Source organism: Liolophura sinensis, chromosome 1 (assembly GCF_032854445.1).
Source record: "Liolophura sinensis isolate JHLJ2023 chromosome 1, CUHK_Ljap_v2, whole genome shotgun sequence".
In the NCBI taxonomy this organism is placed as follows: Eukaryota; Metazoa; Mollusca; class Polyplacophora; order Chitonida; family Chitonidae; genus Liolophura; species Liolophura sinensis.
The window spans coordinates 61,639,622-61,659,535 of NC_088295.1; the positions used below are offsets into that span (position 1 = coordinate 61,639,622).

At 39.3% G+C, this 19,914-nt stretch overlaps 1 protein-coding gene across 1 annotated transcript; it reads right to left on the reverse strand.

Moving 5' to 3' along the window:
- Positions 1–1,642: 1,642 nt before the first annotated feature.
- On the reverse strand, positions 1,643–8,323 carry LOC135461521 (probable U3 small nucleolar RNA-associated protein 11). The gene is made up of 8 exons (XM_064738657.1): positions 8,188–8,323; positions 7,837–7,898; positions 6,053–6,155; positions 5,235–5,351; positions 4,800–4,893; positions 3,308–3,435; positions 2,710–2,820; positions 1,643–1,816 (listed from the first exon to the last, which is right to left on the reverse strand). The coding sequence occupies exons 1-8, from the start codon at positions 8,245–8,247 to the stop codon at positions 1,730–1,732; spliced, it is 762 nt and encodes a 253-aa protein (XP_064594727.1). The 5' UTR covers positions 8,248–8,323; the 3' UTR covers positions 1,643–1,729.
- Positions 8,324–19,914: the final 11,591 nt, after the last annotated feature.

Consider the following 19,914-nt stretch of genomic DNA (forward strand, 5'->3'; position numbering starts at 1 on the left):
GACTTACAGGCCTAACATGTAGAGGGCATCTATATTTACGCTTTCAGGAGCTACATATACCTATATAGATTAGGTATACTACAAACAAAATAACAGCAATACCGGTTCATAATTTTGTATGAGAAATGATCTTTTAAATTATGTTTCACATCTTAACTGTAGTCTTAGTTACACTGGCTTCAAGGAGTTACAGGTGTGATAACCGGCATGTATAGGTCTATAACTTTCGCGACATCAAGCACCTCATACAAGAAGGGTCAACACGGCAAACTTGATATCAACCCACACGAATGAACCTGCACCGTGCATGTTTGTTTCTCGTTTAAGACACACAGTCTGCCTTCGCACGTGTGTGAAACTAACATAAAGATTGTGTCGGTAGCCGTGTCATTTGATAGGTAACAGATCACCATCGATTTGGTTGTTTATGGACATTTTACACCTTGGCAGGTGTGGCAGATATCGACATCCCGCTAACAGATGTCACCTAAGCAGGTTCAGCAAACTAGATGGAAACCGCAATTATAGTAATAAACTGGGGATAGATTCAGAGAAGTATATCCATGCGTAACAAATATTGCACCATGCACTATCTAAGATCAAACCCCCTGCTGCTACTTTCAATTTTATGCTAGGTGAGTTAGCGATCTTGTAACTGATTCCGGTATAGATTACTTCAGGCGTGACATGAGCCAGGATAGGTTAGAACTTTGCTCTTAGATACATTTTGAGATTTACGGCGGCCTAATATTAAACGATCATCTGTAAAAAAAAAATAATAATAAAAAAAAACACCATTTAGTTGCTTAAACGTACATGCAGATGTGAAAGTCAACAGGCATAACTTGATTAGAATAGAAAACTTACGAAATTAAATGCACGTGTTACAAAAACTTCCGCCGGTAGACCTATGTACGTGTAGTTGTCAAACTCGGTACGACTCGCGTTTGATCCCAGATCTTTTGATTTTGAGGCTATAACCATTTGGCAAAAGAAAGGGTCATCACAATAATGGGATTTGATTGGATTTATTTATTTCATTCGCGTTTTACGCCGTACTCATGAGTATTTCACTTATACGAAGGCGGCTAACATTTAGGTCTGAGGAAATCCGGCAGATTCCGGCCGAAACCCACGACAATCCACACGTGTGACCGGAGAGGAAGCCAGTCTGAGCTGGATTTGAATTCATATCGATGTCATTGGTGAGAGGCTCCTCAGCCAATGTGCTGAGCTGGAACACTAAGCCCTCTCGGCCACGGAGTTCCCCATAGTGATGGAAGACGAGTGACCTCCAATGAATTTCATGACCACCTAAACGGCCAGTCCAGTACTGCTGACATCTTATAGATTTATTTATTTATCTGATTGGTGTTTTACGCCGTACTCAAGAATATTTTACTTATACATCAGCGGCCAGCATTATGGTGGGAGGAAACCCACGATCATCCGTAGATTGCAAGAGACTATTGTCATCTAAAGTCCCTGTCCCACATGGGGATTAAACTCATACCTGTTGTGCCGTGGTAAGTCCTAACCACCCATTCACGAACAGCCCGTAATAAATAAAGCAAGTTAAAGTTGTTTAGAATAAACGAATATATTCCGTACAAATGATAATCATGGCGATGTTGTTGTGACACACCTCATTTATTATTCAAAATTCACAGTTCAAACATGTTTTTCCTCCATTTCATAGCATCAACATGTGCGTGACCACTGCTGATCACTATCTTTTCCTTTTGGCACACCATCTATACTGCGCTGCACTTTCTTTAGTTTCATCCGCTATTTTCTTCTTCTTGGCCTTTTTGTCCTTGAAATAAGAGAGGTGCAGAACACAATGAAACTATTGGTTGTATTCAAACAGCTTGTACAATTAAAGGAAAAACTCAAGCCGTGTTTTTATCATAATTATAATGAATTTTCACCCTATTTTTCTTATGTGATTATAAAGGAATTAAGATATAATCTGCATTCTGCGCCTATTTTTCTGGTTAATTCAATCGAAAAGAGAAAATATTCCGTGTATTTATCTGCTAATCAGTGAGCATCGATCAAGCACATAACATACTGTAATTCTTCAACCTTTTCGCATGTTTTCAAGGTGTTTATTTACCCATATTCTGAGGGCATTAGTCTATGTAGACTGAGAAAATTTTGTGAAGGAATTAAATTGACTAACCTCAAGAATGTAGTATTGTCTCCAAAATCAAATGTAAAAGGCGCATAACTTGCACTGAAAGTACCTCTTCCATACGCGAAAAGATTAAGGTATTAGTGTAAGCCAAGATATCTGATATAAACATCTGATTTGTTTGATTGCTATTTAATTTATTCCCAATACCCAAGAATATTTGTTACATATACCATAGCTAAAGAAAACACTGGTTCTGAGAATAAACCACCACCTTTTGGTAAGTCATTTATGACCTTGGGTACGTCATTTTGGTAAAAGCTATTATCGGTAAGGAAATGTCAAATAAAATTCACATAAGACCATCTAAAAGAACACAAGAAGAGCATTAACCACTTTACTTTCATAATTCCATCAACAGACTGAGAAAAGTTGACACCAAATTTCAAAACTGTCGAAAGCTGGGATGGAACCAACACCCTGTGGACTCAGAGCAAACCATGCAGACACCAGCGACAGAGGCCCTCCCCTTCCCCTTTCCTTACGAAAGACTGAATAGTTTCCACACTCACCATTAATCGTTTCTGGACTTCCATCTTCTGAGCTATTATACTCAACTCTCTTTCACGTTCTATCCTTTTGGTCAACTCCTTGTATTTTTTCTGTTTTTCTGAGGCTAGGTCCTTTTAGTTTCACGCCAAAATAAAAAAAAGACAACACATTAGAACAAGTCTATGTATTTGTTAATTTGATTTATTGGGAAGGTCTCTCAGCAGCCTGTGGATGGTCGTGGGTTTCAAGCGGGCACGGCCCTGTATCCTCCCCCCATAATGCTGGCCACTGTCCTATAAGTGAAATGGCTTAAAACACAAATCAAATAGATAAAAATTAACCCTGAACACAACAAACTTATTACAATCATTCTGCCAGCAACCTGCGGATGGTTGTGGGTTTCAGCCCAGATCTGCACACTTTCCTTCCACCATTACGCTGGCTGCTTATATAGGAGAAATATTCTTAACAATATAATTATTACAATCATGCATGCAACACACACATGCCCAGCCAAAGCTTTTAAAAAGAGCCTGACCTGACCAAACAGTTTCAAAACTTTACCATCACACATTATCTTTGTAACAGTGATCAGTTTTTTCAACATTTTGGCCATACCTGCATCATTTCCTCATCAAAGACCGGTGTCTGGTGTTTTTCTAGTGTATCCCAGGTGGGTCTGTTGTATCGTCTTCCTACCAGGGCTGGGTGGGTGTTGAAATGACTTGCAGCATCAAACGTCTTCACTATTGATAAGAAACACACCATTGATTATTTAAACAAAACACTGTCACATACACACTGTTTAATCAGGGTCTGACCATGAGCATGTTTTAACCATTCAAAAAGAAGTCTGGAATCCCAAACTTTTGTTATCTACACACATGTATATAAAAATGTTCAGACTGATAGCAATACAAATCAGAATGCTACCAAATAACACGTGTTTAAAGAGTTACTACCCTAATTCCTCAACATTTTTGCATAGGGAAGAGCAATGTTCAAAGCAATTTGAGCACATTTTTAATATGACTTTTTGCTGACAAAACTACATAATCTAGATTGACCAATTTCACGGCTTCACAAAAAATTGTATCATTCAACACAGAAAACTGTCCTCAGAATACGCTTGAATAAACACCTTGCAAACATTTGCAAAGGTTGAAGAATTACACTACCCTCATTCTTCAACCTTCACCTCTGTAATCAATATTTTGAAACAATCTGACAGAACTATGGGGTGTAGAGATATAACTTGCATAGCTTTATGAAGCTTTCATCTTTTATGGCATGAACAGATCATTTTTAGTATTATTTTCATAATAACTGTATGCAAAACTTCCACTGAAAAGAAGGCTTTAGTGGAGGAAAAGGTTGAAAATTTACAGTATATTTATTTTGGTCCGTGTGTCGAGTGCCCCGACTACCCACCAACCTATGTCATGTACGGTACATGTAAATGCCTAAGCTTCTTAAACAATGATGTTAAAATCTGCCTGTCACATTGACGGAAGGTAACTGATCTACCATGAACTTCGTGTAAAATTACCTCAACTACTCACTGTTTAATCCACCAAGACCATAACTCAGACTGGTTGAGGGAATCTCAAAAATTCTGTGCCAGAGATTCAGTCTAAACTTACACCTTTGATATTTACGTGATTACAAGATACGAGTCTGAGTAACGCACTCATGTTTAGCTTAAGTGGGGAAACCCTTAAAATGCCAAGCATGCAGGCCACAAAACTAATGATATTTACTTATTTATCTGATGCCTAGTATTTAGTGTCTTTCTTGAGAATGTATCATTTATACTCTGGTGGAGCATACCACCAAAATTCGCCAAGTCCCTGATTAAAATCCTGACTTAAAGCCACAGCTGAATCAGCTAGAGTTGGATTTGAGCCTGTGACACCAGGTCCGAGCCATTACTGAGATATATGTCTGCTTACCACTCGCATTTCTCCTATTACAAGACCTGACACATTTTAAATGTGCATGTTTTAAATGTGCACTTTCTATGACGACGGCCTGCGTTATGGTGTAAAAAAATGGGTAACCCATGACCACTGACCAGGTTGCTGGCAGACCCAATGTACATTGTAATTACCATCTTTTTTGGAATCCACAAATATTGTGTGTTTGTTTTGAGGCTTATCCTGCGCATCCAACAGATGTAACTCTGACTTCAGCCTTTCAATTTTCTGGAAATAAAAAAAAGATGTTTACTTTTCATGAAAGTCATATTCTGTATGATTAAATTGCACTCTGTTCGCAGTCAAGCTGTAACCCCAGGTACTATTGGATAAAGCTAGATTATTTCTACCAATGATGAGCGCTCAACAAGCTAAATATAAACATGAATAGAATAAACTAGCTTGAGCACAGCACCATCCTGAAATCTAGAATTCAGAAAAAAACTATGATATTGGGTACTCAGGTAACTGCCAAAAGATACTCAAGATAAAAAGAATGAAGATGAAGATCAAGCCTATATATGGCAAGTTACTACCAGCTTTATGATACTCAGGGTCAGTCTACTCACTTTTAATTCTGCAGTTCTCTTGAAGTTAACATATCTTATATCTTGTGAGCGCATCAGTTTAATCTGTTCCTCCGTATATTCAGGCTCTCTTTCCTCTCGGGGTTGATGCACTCCATCCTATAAACAAACAATCAGCAAAAACTTTAAAGAAAAGTACACAAAAAACAAAAATTCATCTGCAAAAATAACTAGAGAAATTTGACTGCACTCGAATCAATGGGGGCTTCATGGCTTAGCGCGCTAGCGCAGCATTATTGCCCAGGAGTCTCTCACCAATGCGGTCGCTGTGAGCTCAAGTCCAGCTCATGCTGGCTTCCTTCTCCAGCCGTACATGGGAAGGTCTGTCAGCAACCTGCGGATGGTCGTGGGTTTCCCCCGGGCTGTACCCGTTTCCACCCACCTTTTACCGCCGTCGTATAAGTGACATATTCTTGACCACAGTGTAAAACGCCAATCAGATAAATAAATAAATAAATAAATCGAATCTATGCACTAAAATTATCTCGAAATATGGCAAATCACCTAAAATTTCGCCCACGACACAGGTACATGTTGGAAGATACAGCAAGTTTCAGCACCACAAGTAATACTTTTATGACATTTATTTGCCCTAAGAATGTGTTTTTTCATTGAAATTTTAAGGCATTTACTGTAACTACATTAAAATTAAATGGTGCAAGTTGTTTCCAATTAATAATCAGCTCAAAATAACACAGTTATACAGTATACATTTAACTTGTCTGTACAATTATTTAAGGTTATGCCAATGGTGACCCGTTACCTTATCTTCAACATAGGTTATGTTTCTCAGAACTTACCACTTTCTTCGTGCGAACCATGTTAAAGTAGAACTCATCAGGATTTCTGTTTAAAGCCCTTCGTCTCAGAGCTGTCAATGTGCTTTCCTTACGATGAAATTCTCTAAAAGCAAGATCAGAATTGGTAAAGAATGGACAGAAGCACATCTTATGTTTTCTTACAAAACTCAAATCTCTATGCTCTTGAATGTTTTCAGAAGTCAAGATTTTTTTGGATTTATTCATTTATTTATTTGATTTTTGTTTAATATCACACTTAGGAAATCTTCACTTAAAGTAAACGAAAGCCAAAATATGAAGTAAGGTTCATCATACCGACCACTGAAAACTATGTGTAAAAATACTTTCATTTATTTTTTGTTAGGGTGTTGAAGGGCATTCAAATATTTGACTTGTGGAAGACAAGTGTTCCTCAATGACTGTGTAGATGGTCATATGAGAGTTGTTGACAACTTATTCTCTACAAGACCCAAAGAAAAGTCAGAGCAGGCCTGAGAAAAAATATCCTGTCTAAGGCTAGGATTAAATCCTTGTGTCATATGTCCTTTCAACTGAAATTCAAGCGAATTTACCACGTCTTGGCCATGACCACCTTCCTGGATCTTTGTATGGTTCTTTAATACTCATAATATCAGATTGTAGGAAAAATAAAAGTAACACTGGCCATAGTGTGTCAGTGCATTACAGTAAAAAGCATCCCTCCTCACAAATACACTTCACCCGTCCCAAAGTCGATTTACATTAGTGTCGACATATGTTTGAAAGGTGTTCAATATAACTTTCAAAATCATAACATACAACATATTCCATTCACCCTTATTCCTCAACCATATATGAAACTTATGCACATTCTTAGGTTGATTTTGGAGACAAAACTATATTGGTTGAATTGACTAATTTCAAGGCTTCACACAAAGTGTATTTTCACCAGTCTACACAGAATAATTCCTTCAGCATATGCTTGAAGAAACACCTTGCAAAAATGCCACAGGGTTGAAGAATTACAGTACTACCCATTTACTCATCATATACATTGTGTATTTATGTATGTATTTATGTATGTATGCTTGGGGTTTTATACCGCGTCCGCTTCTGGGTGGTAGATCCACGGTCAATCCTGAGTCAAGTCACACCTAAGACATTAAAAGCTTGGCATTCAGCATTAAGGGGATAGTACAGCGACTGGTTGACCCGTATCAGTATAATGGCGATGTAGCTTACTTGCATTTGTTAGGTCGTATCAGTGAAGTAGCACTAGATAAAAGAGCGGTGAAAATCCGTCCTGCAACAAAGAGGCACATTACATACACTTTAAGGATTCCTTCGTCGTCATATGACTAAAAAATTGTTAAGTATGATGTTAAACCCCAAGTACTCACTCAATTGGAGTTTTATGTCGTACATAACAATATTTCAATCATATGACAACAAGGAGTCATTAGGGGTGCGTGTGCATATACTGTGTCTTCTTTTGACTGGGCTAATCCATGCCGCCAAAGTGCTGCTGTCATTGAAGCATCACTCTGGAGACACCAGACCTCACACCTCACCCAGTCACTTTATACAGACACCAAGCCAACCAGTCCTGTCTTCTTGCTCTAACCGCTCATATACAATGTGTAGATAAGCACACAAGAGCTGTACTAGCTCATTTCTTTCAGTCCACTAATGATTTGAAACAGTATTTCACCAATGAATAAAAACACATAATACATACACTGTGTAGCTTAATATGCCTGAAATGTAGAAAATGTACAAGGATAAACAGCAAAACAAGAACATACTCTGCCCTCTGTTTGTAATCTTTTTTCTTCTCCAAAAACCCAAGCTTGGCTCGACTTTCAGGCTGAAAAGTTAAACAGTTTGATATTAATTAAAACCTTGCGACCAATTGGTCTGTACAATTTCAAAAGAATTATGTAGATTATCAACGTATAAACACAGAAATAAAAATCAGAATCATCGGACAAGGGTACACGACGAGGCAAACTGGGAACAACAAAACAAATTCGATATGAAATGCACTACAGCTGGTGGAGTCACTTCAAAAGGACCAGTTTTCGTTGCCACGATAACGATATCAACATTCTTTGGGGGCCTCATTTATGTCATGATAACTACAGCATTATTGTTACCTGGCTACGTTCTCTGTGTGGCTTCTGTCTGCTCTTGGCAGCATTTTTGAGAGAAGCCATGGTGATTTGTCTTAAAGTTCGTCAGAAGCACTTCGTCTATCAAATGCGTGTGGCTTCCACCATCGTCTGTAATCATTCGTTCTCGCCTCCAGTGCTGAAGAGCTCCCAAACTAGCATGGACTTCATACCCATTCGGATTATCCCTCCTGCAACCTATGTCCGTAGATGATGATTGGACATTCGGATCTTCCATCACAAAGTGGAGTGCTTGTAGGTTACTGGTCATCTGTACTAAATGTAGGGTACCAATGATGCAATACAACTGAATTCAGAGCAGGTCCTTTAATTTGTTTTCTAAGCAGAATAAAAAAGAAACAAGAAGTAAATCTGTGTCTATGTATCCATAAAGGCCTGTGTTACCAGCCCAGACTAAGCTGGACGTTAGTACCACAACGCCCACCTTCAGTCATATGGACTTCCACGCGGACAATTTCACTAAAAAAAATGGCTAGAACCTTACTTATTTTTGCTATCCACGGATTCTCTAATAAGCCCGAAATGTAATATGTCAAAGCCAGCACTTGTAAACCATCTTTCAAGAGAAATCCAACCATTTAAACTTTCGAATCGGACAACTCAAATCAACATCTGTCATTTTTAGATTTTTTTTTTGCTTCATCTTGTACCAGGTTAATGGGCCGTGAAAATTTTATCCCACCCAACATTCTGTTTACCGGGCATGCAATTCTGAAAGGGAATGTTGGGAACAGTAGGATACAATTTTCGCAGCCCATCACCTTGACCGATAGGTGTTACGGTAGGAACATCCAGTTTAGCTTTTGACTTTTTTTTTTATTTCGTTTTTCACTACGTTGCTTTTATATCCATCATCCATTTAACGTGTGCCTATCAAATAAAGAAGAAAAAATCATTGAACAAAAGCCTATACGTGTGGTTTTAAATACGGCGTGAATTCTAAATGTAATTAATCAGTAAATCAATGAATCACTCAACCAATCAAATAAACAAACAAATAGTGTATGTTAGGATTGCGTAATGCAAGGTATATATACCTTGCCCAAAAATCTATCCGACATTAAACCCCCAGCGCTCACTCACTCCAAACAAACTATCGATAATTTTCAGTATGCTTGTGTCACCTGAACCTGGCATTGATAAAAAAAATTAACTTTGATTTCTGTGCATAATTTGATAAGTTAACGTAGCTAATCTACATCTACATGTAGATTAACCAACTCAGTCCAGTCATAATACAATAAATAAACATATGCAAATAATGCTCTTTCCATTTCTGAATCCTTGACTTTATTTTGATCCCCATAACCTCGTTATGTATCATGGGATTTATATATTTTTTTTATCATCAGTAATAATTTGTGTATATGTTGGTTTTATTGTTGAGGGGAGCCTCCGTGACCTTTAGGCTGTAGGAAATTGTCGTAAAACAAATACAGAATCAAATTAAAGCTGTTACATTCCATGACAAAAATGAAAACTAATCAACTGGGTTTGAACCCCACACTATTTTGGTCTAAATAGTGAGAAGGAATAAGCGGTGTTGTTGTGTTGTCTTCTTTACAAAAGATCTTCAGTCCAAAGCCATGGCGTGCGGTTTCGTAGTAACTTTCCGGCACCCCGAAGCCCGTCTCTAGCTTAGGGGCATGTAATGTCTAGACCTGAAGAGAAACTAGAAACCGCGATATTTCTTTAACGGTTAAATTTGGCCTAATAAGAGTAACATGTTTTGGGCTCGTCATGACTCAAGGTACATGTGTGGATAGGCATTTTCGTATATTTCACCATGGCTTTGGACTTGTATTTCTGATGGCATGGGGTGTGTGCGGGGATACCGTCGGAGGTTGGCTGAGCAAACATTGAAAATTCTTTGTTGATAGCTGTGGAGAGGAGGGGCAGTTGTTCACTTTTCGGGTTGAGTGACAGGCAGCCAACCTATGGGGCAGGTTACCTGCAGCACATGTATATAGTAATACACAGTTACCTCAAAAGTCTATGTTAAATCCACGGCCTTACGTTTCTGTTTCTGAAGTAGAGTGGTGTCATTTAAATATTTCTAGCGAGAAAACTATAGATCGTAGCTCAAATCCGTTGGCATGCATCAGAAACTACATGTCTTGGCCATAATGCTGTGCAAGTCTCAGATTTGTAGCTTTCGTAGTTGCAGTCCATTGAAATTACGTGACTGAAAAATGTTTTTGACCATATCTCACAAAGGTAGGCAAAATCCGAAAGCACATTCTGAATCAGCATTTTGCTAAATACACCAGAAAACATGAAAACATTATCAAACTTAGACACTTTTATGACGTCACAAGTTCGATCAATGTCGAGCTTCCAAAGTTTTGAATGCATGTCCAAATTTTTAAAAAATTGTTCTAACTGGAATCACTCTACAAGAATATCAAATTTCACAAAAAAATCGGAAGTAGACAACATTTCATACATGTATATATAATCTATAAATAACGAAGGCAATATACAAATTGTATTATTTGGCCTAATCAGGGGTTAACGTCGTTTTCGCTATTATTTCTGTCATTCTAGCAAGCCGACATATTTGCATGGAGAATCCTCATTGAAACTCCAAGCTGAACACATCAGGCTCGACGCCCTACCCCGACGAAGCACTTATACCAATAGCGGTCGGAGCACCACATTACCTGCTAAGGCATTCGACTTAAATTCAACTGATTCACATGGTTGTTGTTTAAGATTTTATTCTTACCTATTCCAGGACGGTCTGCTTAATTTATGGGTAGAGGAAGCCCAAGTGATCGGAGTAAACCAGGACCTTTGACAAATTACTGACAAACGAGCCATTTGTGTCGTATGGATATGCACACCATAATGGTAGAAGTGGTCCTGAACGCTAGTTAGGTTGTTCAAAACACCCACGAGAGACAACAAGAACGGGAGAATCTGTCAGAAGTTATTTCCCAAGGCCGGGATTGAACCCCCCCACCCTTCGATGCTAAGTGATTGAACGACGACCATCCTATATTGGGTTACGGCCTGCTTTTAAGGTTTTAACCTTAAAACCATCGCTCATACTTCTAGGTTAACTGTTTAGACTTAGATATATTTATTTATTTATTTGTCTGGTGTTTTACGCTGTACTCAAGAATATTTCACTTACACGACAGCATTATGGTGGGAGGAAACCGGACAGAGCTCGGGGGAAACTCACGACCATCCGCAGGTGGCTGGAAGACCTTCCCAAGTACGGCCATTTAAAAAGACAAGTAAATTTAAAGAACGTACCAGAATTAAACAAAGGTTATGTCATAAATGCGGAAAATTAATATCTTCAAAAAATTTAGTCATATATGTACCATTTGATATACAGCTCCAAACAGTTTCATAAATATGTGAAATATATTCACAAAAGTTTCATCAAATGCGTAATAATTATTGTATGAGGTGTCAATAGTTATATGTATGCGTTTTGTATAAATTAAGGGTTATATATTTATAAATAATACTCAGTATAACTGTTTTGTGTTTATCTATAGATTAAATGTAAGTCGTGTATACTTTACATTTACATATATGGTGATGTTGCAAGAAAGTTGCGTTATACAGTCAATATACATGTACCATAATGCAAAAGTGAAAATGTTCCCTGGCTGCGTAGGAAAGTGTATCTCCATATAGCCTGCTCCCTTGGATAGCCTGGTGATATGTGGACTGGGGAGGGTATCTAGAGGGTACGATACCCAGAGGAGTTATAACGCCGTCATATTTCTCCTGGATTCCGGAGCTGATTCGTTATCCTCCGCCATCTGCTATCTCCCGACTGCGCCATCGAAAAGTCGCTTCCTGTAATAGCTCAATCTGGCACCCGTGTCTCTAAACCCGGGACCACTAAGCCTTAATACAGATGGACCAGTGACAGTCTGAGGCGTCTGTCAATTAACCCTCACCTCGGCACCGTTTATAAGAACACTATCGGCAGCGCTCGACGTGTTGGCTGGCCGCTAGGAGCAATCGCCGACCAAACTTGTAACGGGTTCCTGAAGTTGTCCACCATATCCCAAACAGACCTTGTCAAGTTGCTCAGGGCGTTGCGCGGGCTTAATGGCTCATGGAGGCAACCGTTAGCAAGACAAAAAGCCATCATCTCCCACAAATGCTTCAGATTAATTCATCAAGCAGTCTTACAGAAGTCATAAAATTTTACGACCGTCCTGGCGTGGACCCAACCCACCAAACAATTGTCCCTGGATTAAAGCGCTCTAAAAGCGGAAGTTGGCCTGCGTGCAAGCGTGGCGTTGGTTCGGGCCATCTGGAATATCTGTCAACGTCCGATACACGTTACTGGTCACATGCCAGATGATACTAAACATCTTCTATTGTAAAGTGCAGATGCTGTCCTTACTCTTCAGTTCCCAATCGCGAATCATCTGCATCATAGATTTATCTGTGTATAAAAAGCCCTGAAGCGCCATCTTCAACGCATCCCAAACTTTCGGGTTTGTAGGCAACATAGATCCTTGGTACAGCTGATCCGCTAGGCTGATGTTTGCCCTTTGCAATCTGTTTTAAGCACATACATTTCTTTGCATCCTCGGTTCTAGCTGTATAGCAGTGCATGTTTCAGGTTACCCTCATTTATGTCGGCAATGGGCCAATAAAGCCTTGTAGCTGGAAAATTGTAATAACACTAATTTTGTATATGAGTGATTGATTGTTGTTTAAAACACCGTACTCAAGAATGCTTCACTTTACTGGCGGAGATAATCACAACCCTTTATGTAGTAACAACATGTAACACATATACGGAGTTGGGTTTCCTGGTTTAGGAACGTCGTTGTCTTGCTTTAGCATTTCAGGTTAGTTTCCTATAACATTCACAAAGCAAGGCTTTTATGTCCTTTCTCAAGCAACAAAAATGACCTAAAATAAATTTAAAAAATGAATACGCGTTATAAATACATATTATTCGGTTTTATTTGCCAGGATCCGTAACATTTGCAAGCCACATTTTGTTTATAAATAAATTTATTTATTTGTTCTGTGCTTAATCTCGTGCTCAAGAATTTTTCACTTATGCGCCAGCGGTCAAGAAAATCGGATTGCAGGAAAATGTAACCTTGAAAATGCAGTTGGACATGCAAAAGCTATATTCGAGCCTGCAACCTCACTGATCAAGACGAACTGACTGGGAGGAAAATATCGACAGAGCCAACGATCGATTTTTAGCTGAATAATCATATGGAAAATAAGACATATGAGATTGCTGTTTGGTGCGGGGTGGGGGTGGTTGAATAGTTTTGACCGGGGGATGGGGAGGAGGGGTGGAGGTAAGGGCACATGACATGATCAATGTCGAGCGTCTGCCCACATGCTCAATATCAGCTGATACGCCCAATAAAGCCAAAGTTATTTTTGAAGGCCATGGATTTGTAGATATGGAATAGCCGGATTACAGTCAGGCTAAAATGCTGTGATTTATGGCTTTTGCATTGCTTACGACTGTCGATTCCATCCAGAAGACACATCCGTTCAATATATGTTATCAGCGAATATTCTAAATTAAAAAAAAAGAAAAGAACGGGGACTAATTGGGAAATGGTTAGAGTAGCATGATGTATGGGTTATGTTTTGACGAAGTGGGGAAATCTTTATAGTGTTATGAAGTTTTTGTGATTAAAAACGACAGAAGATATTATCAACAGGCTGGAAATGCTCCCAGTTGAACGTTTAACTTGATAAAGCCTTGTGCTAAAAAGCCATCGTAGATAAGTAAAAAAGAACCTACTAGTGTGGTCTTTTCAGTGGATTACCATGAACATCTTAGATAGAACGGTATGGAAACAGAGTCTGACAGTGGAATCTACATATCGATCGGATGTCAAATTTGTCCAAAAAATTACCTAATAAACTTTTGTGTTTAAATATCTATAATGCGTTGAGACGTAGTCATTAGTTTTAGTTTTGCGGAATGTGACTATGTAGTATGGTCAGTAGCAATAAAACATGTGAACCACGAAAAACTGATATTCCTCAACAGCTATGTATCTTACTTAAATATAGTTTTGTGTTTGTAAAAACCGAAAATGACAACATTTTCTCAATTAAAGGAACTGTTTCAATAATTTCACAGAGTTTAATGCAGAGTATCTGACGATACATCATTGTCGGTATACACTGGTACTTTTACATGCACATCATTGAACACGCATATTGTAGCACTTGTACCGCAAACAAGTGAGTTAATGGTTAGAGCATACACCTCGAAGTTGGCAGATCTGGGACCATACGCGAGTCGGGTCGTATTAAAGACTTTAAAAATGGCACTTGTTGATGACTCGCTTGGCGATGAAAACTGAGAAATTAGAGCAAGGACTGGTTGGGCTGGAGAAGGCATAGTGTGTCTGGGTGGGGTGTCATGTCTGGTGTCCTCGGCATGATACTTCAGCGGCGACAGCACATTGGGAGCATGGACTCGCCCTGCCACGAGAACACACAGTATGTGTATACACACCTAATGAAATCGTCGTCATTTGACTGAGAAGTTGATAAGTGCGGCATAAAACCCCAGACAAAAAGATGTGCATACATACAAATGAGCCTATGTTCGCTGTTTCTGAAAACCGACGTTAAATCCTTTAGTTATTTTATTTTTTATTGTCTTATCTTATCTGAGGTAACGGGAACTATAATCCAGTGTTTACACTACGACAGTAGCTAGAGGAATTGCCCAACCATATAGCGCAGTTATTAGAGTGCTGGGCTTCTATAGTAGTATTGGCAATTGGCCCTGCATGTGACGCATGCATGTACATGTACATATCTCGGCCTGTTTATTTATATATTTATATATCTGATTTGTGTTTTACGTCGTACTTAAGAATATTTCAGTGATACGATGTCGTCCAGCATTATGGTGAAAGGAAACTGGGCAGAACATCGACGTATGACCGCGGAGACGGTGTAGCAGTTGTTAAACCTTGCGAAAACAGTGATGATCTTAATCTACGTCACAAGTTATTGTGTAAGAAACAAATATGTGAAGTATTCTCTATCGAACACCTTCGCTCAAAGTTTACAACATTGTAAAATGAATACAGCACACTTGTTGGCAAGTATGGAAAACAGGATTCAGGATCTCTGCCGATCTGTGTATTTAGTCCCGCTTCACCCAGGAGTTAGGGGTTGTATATAAAGCATTTATGTCCATTATATCGACATGATGCGTTATGAACAGTTGCAGTCAAAACCTAAATACCTACATATATATTTCTGCCACTAGTATATTTTAATTATGCACAGATTACCAGTTCGATATTGAGAACTGCTTCTCTCTTACATATTACTAGCTTTATTTACTATTTATATACATGTATATTGTTTCTTGCAAATCCCTTTTTCACATTCATTTGAAATCCAAATAAGATCTAGCGCATGACTAAACATGTTCCAAGAAACATGTATGGAGCTCAGGGCCTGTGAACGTGGATGTGTCTTAAGAGAGTAATAGCACCGGCTTTCGGGCGCTTGTGATCAGCATCTACGGAAATTTTTCCTTTCGCTCAGTTGGGAGATGCGAGTTCAAATCCAGGTCTGATCGGCATGGTTAACCCTCTTTCACACTGGTGTCGTGACCAAACAGGTTACCAGAAGAATGGGGCTCTGGATCTGGGTGTGTCTTTGGAGATATGCAAGGTTGAAAACGGTTGACGATTTCTCTTTACATGATTTCTTAATTTCCATATGTTACTTGTATATGTACTGTCGTATTTTCTGGGTGGTTTGTTTTGAACCCTGTTTTGGAAATTGAGCTTCCATTGATTAACCTGGAACACTCATTATGGTTGACGACTGGTATACGCCTGGCTTTGCCAGGGAAGATCTCTTATATCTAGTTTACTTTTTCAGTTCTTGTGTGCTTCAGTCAGTTCATAACAGCCTTTCATAACGGCCAGTTATTATTTTTACTGACATTCTACTTATGGGTCTGATTGGTAATGTTTCTAAAATTCCCCTTTCTCCATTTAAAACAATCCAGGTGTCGCGCGTTCAAATCCAGCACTCGCACAGCACATTTCTTTTCTTTTTTCTTCTTCTATATTTGTGGTGGACATCTGCCACATTTCAAGTTGGCTTTACTGACACGCTAGGAGGTATGTATGAACTGACAGCACATTCTTCCAGTGTCATTTAGATCACTTTACCAGCCAGTTTCCAAGTATACACTTATAGCGCATAGTACGCATTATAATCACTTATTTGACCAAACTAATTTTTCTGTGTGTCCAACATAATGCAACAATCGGGTTTGAGTATTTAAAAGCCATTATTCAGTACGCCATACGACAGGCTGTTCGTTACAATCCAGAGGTCGTTACTCTAAGTTTTCAGGATTTTTCAGAAATTTATCCCAACAACAAAGTACACAATATACGCTTGCATCTATATACTTCTTGAACAAGTTTACGTGCCTATCGAAAAGGAAAACTTTTCACGATGTCAAGTTTATCGTTGTAGACCTATATAAACCAACGTAAGTGACGCTTCTATAGATAGCAATTTCTCTTAAAGTTCCACTATTTCATTCTACCAATTGCTGTTAGCCATTTCGCCGTAAACCCAAAGGGCTGATTTATTGATACAACCCAATTTATCCAGTTTTGCCAGAAATCGTCCCTTGTGATTGTAGCCAATTTAAGCTTAAGCCGAGACAAAATAGATTTGACATCCCGAGGTCCCATTAGTCGGGTCATCCGCCAAACAACACTATTATAACAGGGCTAAGTGGACATGACGGCTTTAGAGTCGGGCCCTGATACCAGCAGTGGGAGAGAAAAGCGTCCCGTGGACTTCTAAATACATTGTATCTACCCAACATTTTCCCGGATGAAATGTCTCGATTCTAGTAGGACGATACGGTCAATGGGAAACTGGACAGTTATCAAGTTTAAATTCTGTATACCTTGGGCAATTAGGTTTGGAATGTAACCGAAAGCTGCAGACCGACTACAAGCGATTCTGAAGTGGAGACTTAAGTCTTACTGGAAGTCTCTGTGGAACTTTATCTGGGCCAATATCGCGCTAGAATTACCTGATATTTATTTCACACGCGCCTGTAAACAAACACGCTAGCAGGTAATTACGGTTGCGAGTGGCAGATGGCGGTAAGGGGTTTGGGACGGCTGGCCGATGATACATTCCGCCTTGAGGAATGCTAGTTAAGCGGGGAGAAAGCCGGCCAGCGCCGTCCACCGTGCCCTCCCTCAAGTTATACCGCTGCTGGACGAACGTCAGATTTAATGACTAATCAGAGAGCTTGTGTACGGCTGATTTACCACATGACATAAATGAGTTGTAGACAGATCTCTCGAAGGCAATTATTTGATCGAACCTTAACTTTCTGGGGTTTTGTACGTAATTTGGCGGATTGACCCGAACGTCCTTTCGGAACATCGGCTAAATAAACTTGACTAATCAACCATAAGCCATCAGGAGCGAGGCGGAAGGGATTGTGATCGAAGACCAGGGTAGACATCAGTAGGGATGAAGGAAAGTCCGGCTTGTCAAAAGATCCGACACGACGGACTGGAAGTAGCGGGATCTGTCGAAGACTCGGTAATCGGCAGCACGTGAATGCTCCTGTCATCACTGTCATTTTCGCCCGATAAATTCATTTTGACATCGGCTTTGAGCAGATGACCAGTGAGCGGTAACAGAGTAATAGCCAATTATTCTTGCCTGTTCTACCATCCGCTGCTAGTTTTAGGGCCGCCTCATGCCTCTCTGTAACCCAAACACGCTTGGCCGTAGCCGTGTTTCCATCACCCTTACACAATGTTACCGTGTAAACCTTCGGCGTGATACTTAATACATATAACTACCCAAATAATTTACGGCACGTATGGTCTTCGATATTAAGTAACCTACTCAGAATCCGTTGTACAATAAAACACATAATATCTGCCATGTACCACATAACCTGTTCTTGTAGGGATTAGGCCTAAATAGGCCTATGGATATCCATGGTATCCAAAGTGACTCGTTTTTTTAATTTATTTGATTGAAAAAAATGATTATGCTTATTGCAATCAGTATTTCGGCCATATCTTGGCTGATTTAGCGCACTTCGACCAGCACCTAACAAAACCCCTAATCTTAACTGTAGTAAAAAAGCCGGGTTCAGCCAAACCTGCATATATATTGCATTACATTATAACGAAACATTTCATCACAAACCTTTATGTCTGTGAGCAAGCGATGGCACAATGTTTTGAAGCCTATGAAGTATAAGTATTTAATCAACGTGATACTACATGAACTGTTTGCATGTATTTTGCTATACATTAAAATTCACCTTACAATAAGAACAATTTTACAAAAGAACAGTTTTGTGTTTGTGCGTTCAGAATGCTTGATATGCCGGTATCTTTCAAATGACAACGTGTTAGTCATTTCCCAGTTAATAATATTGTTTTCTCAAATAGCCAGCTATATGTTTCTTTTGTTGCATGTATAGCCCTCCATTTACAGAACTACTTTCCAATAAACATCTGTGCTATTGTCATACAGTATAACCTGTTTCCGAACTGACGATGTTTCTTTTAAAACGACATGCATAAGGCGCTTTGATGCTTGTGATAAAACGTAAATTCGAAACTTTTGTAAAAGGTTGATTATAGCTGACGGCCTCCATATCTCTCTTGTCAAAACCATCTATCGTTGATCATGTCTACAATTTTGGACTGCTTGTCACGATGACTTAAGACGAATCTTTCTTTCTACTTTTCTTTCGGAGTGTCGTTCCAGAAGGGTGTTATTGAATTTAACGTATAGATGTGTCTAGTGGATAATCTATCTTCAGAAATCCCATACAGACGTTTCTCGTCCATTTGTCTTGAAGGGTCAAAGACGACCCCGATTTACACTTCTTCCATTATTCACAACAATGCCTAGTATTCACCACTTGAAGTATCTGACCTTCAAATCACGTGGTGTCACTTGTCTGTTGTGTCACATGTAGAAAAGCGCAAGTTGAAATCAATCACACTTGACACTTGACGGGCTTGAAAAGCAATGTCGCTTGTTCTCTGTTGCCAGTGTCATGTATGCCGTAATGCCTGTAGTCTTCGGGACGTAACACAATACTTGATACTAGCATTTGACTTAATGCTCCGTTCACAAGGGCAAAGTTAATCTGGTTTAAATCCGAAAGTGGCTTTGGGCCAGTTTGACGTCGCTCGTGTGAACGTAAAGCAGGGGCACTCAACAGGGTTTACCTGTCCCTGCTGGTGACGTGGTTTTAAGCCAGTTTCAGGTCTTGGCCGGTTTATCTTTGTCGTGTGAACGGTAGCTGGATTAAATGCCCCGGATATGTGGTCAGGATGACGCCGTAATTACTAAACCTGCGTAAATATCATCGTGAACGGACAAATGCCCTGAACTGGCTTAAAAACGGCTTGGCCACATGGTCATGTGAGCGCACGAATTTTTACAACTGGTTTCGATTTAAACCGGTTCACATTAGATCCGGATTCAATTTTACCTGTGTGTTAGAGTGTTAAACGTTTCAGGTCATACATGTAGTTGCGGTGTTTAGCCATATAAACAGCTAATTTAATTTAATCGCACAGCTATTATTTCTCCAAAGCTTATATATTGATATATATCTATGTATAGGCATTGGATATAGATATCTATCTATATATTTAAGCTTTG

Excerpts from the sequence above, each read along its gene's own strand:
- LOC135461521 (XM_064738657.1), bottom strand. The coding sequence starts at position 8,247 with ATGGCTTCTCTCAAAAATGCTGCCAAGAGCAGACAGAAGCCACACAGA. Across the intron at positions 6,156-7,836 it reads GATTACAAACAGAGGGCAGA|AGAATTTCATCGTAAGGAAA; the intron begins GTATGTTCTTGT and ends TCTTGCTTTTAG. Across the intron at positions 2,821-3,307 it reads TTGATGAGGAAATGATGCAG|GACCTAGCCTCAGAAAAACA; the intron begins GTATGGCCAAAA and ends TGAAACTAAAAG.